The sequence below is a fragment of the Perca fluviatilis genome, chromosome 8, assembly GCF_010015445.1.
Source record: "Perca fluviatilis chromosome 8, GENO_Pfluv_1.0, whole genome shotgun sequence".
Lineage (NCBI taxonomy): Eukaryota > Metazoa > Chordata > Actinopteri > Perciformes > Percidae > Perca > Perca fluviatilis.
Genome location: NC_053119.1, coordinates 1,535,420 through 1,540,419, shown reverse-complemented (window position 1 = coordinate 1,540,419; position 5,000 = coordinate 1,535,420). Strand labels below are relative to the sequence as shown.

The following is a 5,000-nucleotide window of genomic DNA, read 5'->3' as shown; positions in this document are numbered from 1 at the left end:
CAGCTGTGTGGATGTTGAGAGTGATTTTGGGTGCAGCTGTGTGGATGTTGAGAGTGATTTTGGGGTGCAGCTGTGTGGATGTTGAGAGTGATTTTTGGGTGCAGCTGTGTGGATGTTGAGAGTGATTTTGGGGTGCAGCTGTGTGGATGTTGAGAGTGATTTTGGGGTGCAGCTGTGTGGATGTTGAGAGTGATTTTGGGGTGCAGCTGTGTGGATGTTGAGAGTGATTTGGGGGTTTTGGGTGCAGGTGATCCGGCGCACGGTGACGGCGGAGGGCGAGGTGATCCCCGTGTGCCAGCTGGACATCCAGGTGGAGAACCCTCTGAGGAGTAACGGCATCTTCCTGGTTTCCCCGCTGATCATCAGCCACACCATGGAGCGGGGCAGCCCGCTGTACGAGCTGTCGGCCCAGTCGCTGGCCACCGACGACCTGGAGATCATCGTCATCCTGGAAGGTCAGGAACCAGAACCAGACACTCCAGACTATACCCCAACATAGGGCCTACTGCACAGCCACCTCCAGACTATACCCCAACATAGGGCCTACTGCACAGCCACCTCCAGACTATACCCCAACATAGGGCCTACTGCACAGCCACCTCCAGACTATACCCCAACATAGGGCCTACTGCACAGCCACCTCCAGACTATACCCCAACATAGGGCCTACTGCACAGCCACCTCCAGACTATACCCCAACATAGGGCCTACTGCACAGCCACCTCCAGACTATACCCCAACATAGGGCCTACTGCACAGCCAACTCCAGACTATACCCCAACATAGGGCCTACTGCACAGCCACCTCAAGACTATACCCCAACATAGGGCCTACTGCACAGCCAACTCCAGACTATACCCCAACATAGGGCCTACTGCACAGCCACCTCCAGACTATACCCCAACATAGGGCCTACTGCACAGCCAACTCCAGACTATACCCCAACATAGGGCCTACTGCACAGCCACCACCAGACTATACCCCAACATAGGGCCTACTGCACAGCCACCTCCAGACTATACCCCAACATAGGGCCTACTGCACAGCCACCTCCAGACTATACCCCAACATAGGACCTACTGCACAGCCACCTCCAGACTATACCCCAACATAGGGCCTACTGCACAGCCACCTCCAGACTATACCCCAACATAGGACCTACTGCACAGCCACCTCCAGACTATACCCCAACATAGGGCCTACTGCACAGCCACCTCCAGACTATACCCCAACATAGGGCCTACTGCACAGCCACCTCCAGACTATACCCCAACATAGGGCCTACTGCACAGCCAACTCAAGACTATACCCCAACATAGGGCCTGCACAAACTGCACGCCACCTCAGACTATACCCCAACATAGGGCCTACTGCACAGCCACCTTCAGACTATACCCCAACATAGGGCCTACTGCACAGCCACCACCAGACTATACCCCAACATAGGGCCTACTGCACAGCCACCCCCAGACTATACCCCAACATAGGGCCTACTGCACAGCCACACCTCCAGACTATACCCCAACATAGGGCCTACTGCACAGCCACCTCCAGACTATACCCCCAACATAGGGCCTACTGTAGCAACTATATACCCCAAATGATATCCAGCACAATAGTTCGGTACCCAGCCCTACTGTTAAGTGCTTCTCTCTCCTCCTCTCTTCTTCTCTCTTCTCCTCTCTCCTCCTCTCTTCTTCTCTCTCAGGCGTGGTGGAGACGACGGGGATCACCATGCAGGCGCGGACCTCCTACACCCCCGAGGAGATCCTGTGGGGGCGCCGCTTCGTCTCCATCATGACGGAGGAGGACGGACGCTACTGCGTCGACTACTCCAAGTTCGGCAACACGCTTCCCGTCAAGATGTCGTCGCTCAGCGCCAAGGAGCTGGACCAGATCAGGGCGCGGGCACCGGGCGCCCGACGCGACCCCCCAGGGCTGGGGGCTGGTCCGCGCCGGCCGGGGGGGCTTCCGCAGGGGGGGGGGCCGCGCCTGCGACGGAGGCTCCGCCCCCCAGCCGTGGTACGCCCAATCAGAGCCGGCGCCACTGGCGCAGAGAGAGGGGGAGCACAGAGGGCGGGAGAAGAAGGTGCAGCTCGAGGTGATTGGACGACAGACGGAAGAGGAAGCACTCAGGGACGCCAGCGACTGAGAACCGATGATAGACGGGTTATTATGGGATGTAACAACTTAAATAAGCAGGGAGACATATTTGTAGTGAACTGAAATTTAATAAAAACACACATACACACATGCACGCACACGCAGACACGCAGACACACAAACACATACACACGCTAGCACGCACGCATACACACACAAACACACACATACACACGCTTGCACACATGCACGCATGCACGCATGCACGCACGCACACATACACACACAAACACACACATACACACGTTTGCACACACACACGCACACACACACACAGACACATGCACGCACATGCACACACACACACAATCACGCACACACAAACTCTCAAGAAAAAGTAAAATTAAATATTATTTCAGGGTTAACCCTCTGAGGCATTTTTAGACTTCTTCTATAATTCTCTTTGTAATGTGTTTGTATATAACTGATCCGCGTGTGTTTCATATCTAAACGTTCAGAACAAACTCAGCTTTCTGTAGAGTGATGTCCAGCATTGTTCCAGAGCAACGTATAAAGAGATAAGTTGGCGCTAAAGCAGAAATATTTCTCAAATCTCTTGTGAAAACATACAACTGAGTATACAGCAGCATTTTGTACCGTGAAAACTCCCCAATAAAGGCTTCTAAACCAGATACTACACAACTGGACATGTTCCGGCAGTACAGTGACCCAAAATTGGGGAGAACTTAACAACACTGGCAGCCAGGATGACATCTTTTACTGCTGTTAGCATGTAGGTACATGCAACAATGTTAACACCGCAGTAGCTCAAAAGACACTCCAGTAGTTCCTGCCTGGCCGGAGTAGATGACCAATCAGAGAAGGCCGGCTAAGGCCTCCTGCACACTGGCTGCGTAGCGTGTCCGTTTTTTATTTGGGCTCCCAGGTTAACCAGGATGACATCTTTTACTGCTCTTAGCATGTAGCTACATGCAACAATGTTAACACCGCAGTAGCTCAAAAGACACTCCAGTAGTTCCTGCCTGGCCGGAGTAGATGACCAATCAGAGAAGGCCGGCTAAGGCCAAAAGTTTGGACACACCTTCTCATTGAATGTGTTTCTTTATTTTCATGACTATTTACATTGTAGATTCTCACTGAAGGCATCAAAACTATGAATGAACACATATGGAATTATGTACTTAACAATAAAGTGTGAAATAACTGAAAACATGTCTTATATTTTAGATTCTTCAAAGTAGCCACCCTTTGCTTTTTTTGGTAACTCTGCAAACCCTTGGTGTTCTCTCAATGAGCTTCATGAGGTAGTCACCTGAAATGGTTTTACCTTCACAGGTGGGCTTTGTCAGGGATAATTAGTGGAAGTTTTTCCCTTTATTAATAAAAAAGCAAAGGGGGGCTACTTTGAGGAATCTAAAATATAAGACATGTTTTCAGTTATTTCACACTTTTTTGTTAAATACATAATTCCATTTGTGTTCATTCATAGTTTTGATGCCTTCAGTGAGAATCTACAATGTAAATAGTCATGAAAATAAGGAAACACATTGAATGAGAAGGTGTGTCCAGACTTTTGGCCTGTACTGTATGTCACCTTCCAACTCAGAAGGAAATACTGCCGACGTTGTGTTTGCTGTAATCAGATCAGAATATATTTATGTTTATGTTTACCAGTCCCTCCAGAAAAACTTGATTATGCGATCGCATAATTCAACGCATAATCAGCCAAAGTCTGCATATTGATGCAGGGGAGGGGGGTAGTGATTTTTTTCAAATAAGCCGCACTTTCACCGCAAAAATTGCCGATTTCCACGCAAAATATGTGGGGCTTGCATGATGTCATAATCCCTGCATTTTCGTTGCAAAAAAGTCACATATATCTTAGCAGAAAGTTGAAAAATGTTGCGTTGGAATCAACTGGAACTGCAGTTTTTGCAAGTTCCCGCAATTTCATAGCATCAAATTGCATAAATATCATATAGCATATTCCATTGCAGTTTTTAAGAAAACGTGCCGCATAATCAAGGATTTTTGCCCCGCAACAATTAGAAAAAAACTCTGGAAGGACTGGTTTATGTTTATGGGAAACATCCATGTGTCCAGACAAGGCTAGCAGCAGCAGCAGCAGCAGCGCCGCGTCAGACACCTTTCTGGTGGGGAAAGACTAGAGGTGTTGAAATTGATCAAATAATCGATGCATCGAATCGTGGACGATGCTGCATCGATAATCGGCTCATAATAAAAGCTTATAATGTAATGTAGACCTGACAACATTTCTGTTTACATATTCTGGTATGTTAACACATTCAGGAGGTGCCATGTGCTCAGTGCTGTATAGGTTTCTGTATCCAAGTTATTTAGTATCAGAGCTCTGCAGAATGTTTGGTTTTTGAAGCTTGAAAAGCTCTGAATTAAATATCCTGCATGGCTTTAATAGAAACATGGATCTGATGCATCGAGATATCGCAGCCAGCACGCCACGCTCAATCCACGCTCCCTCCGTGCTCCCTCCGTGCTCCCTCCACGCTCCCTCCGTGCTCCCTCCGCGCTCCCTCCGCGCTCCCTCCGTGCTCCCTCCACGCTCCCTCCACGCTCCCTCCACGCTCCCTCCACCACACAGCCAGTGTGCAGGAGGCCCTGCGTGTTGCGTAACCCTGAGCCCAGAGCAGAAACAACGGCTGAAACCGGAGCGTTGAGAACAGTCTGAAGTCTGAAATACGGTGACCTCATCATAACGCTGCAGATATGACAGACCATAATATGTCCCCTTTAAGTCTGGTGTTATAGTAGTTACCGTGGTGCTTAGTTTAGACGAGAGGATCCTGGATGTATGAAATGTTATTAGTTATTATTTATGGCTAATAAACCTATTTTTT

General features: G+C 49.1%; 1 protein-coding gene across 1 annotated transcript in view; it reads left to right on the top strand.

Moving 5' to 3' along the window:
* The window catches only part of kcnj11l (potassium inwardly rectifying channel subfamily J member 11, like), a 10,046-nt gene extending 7,765 nt beyond the window's left edge, over positions 1 to 2,281 (top strand). Inside the window, 3 exon segments of the mRNA XM_039807814.1 lie at positions 248 to 455; positions 1,709 to 1,919; positions 1,921 to 2,281. Of these exon segments, the coding sequence (XP_039663748.1) occupies positions 248 to 455; positions 1,709 to 1,919; positions 1,921 to 2,152 (651 nt within the window). The 3' untranslated portion in view covers positions 2,153 to 2,281.
* Positions 2,282 to 5,000: the final 2,719 nt, after the last annotated feature.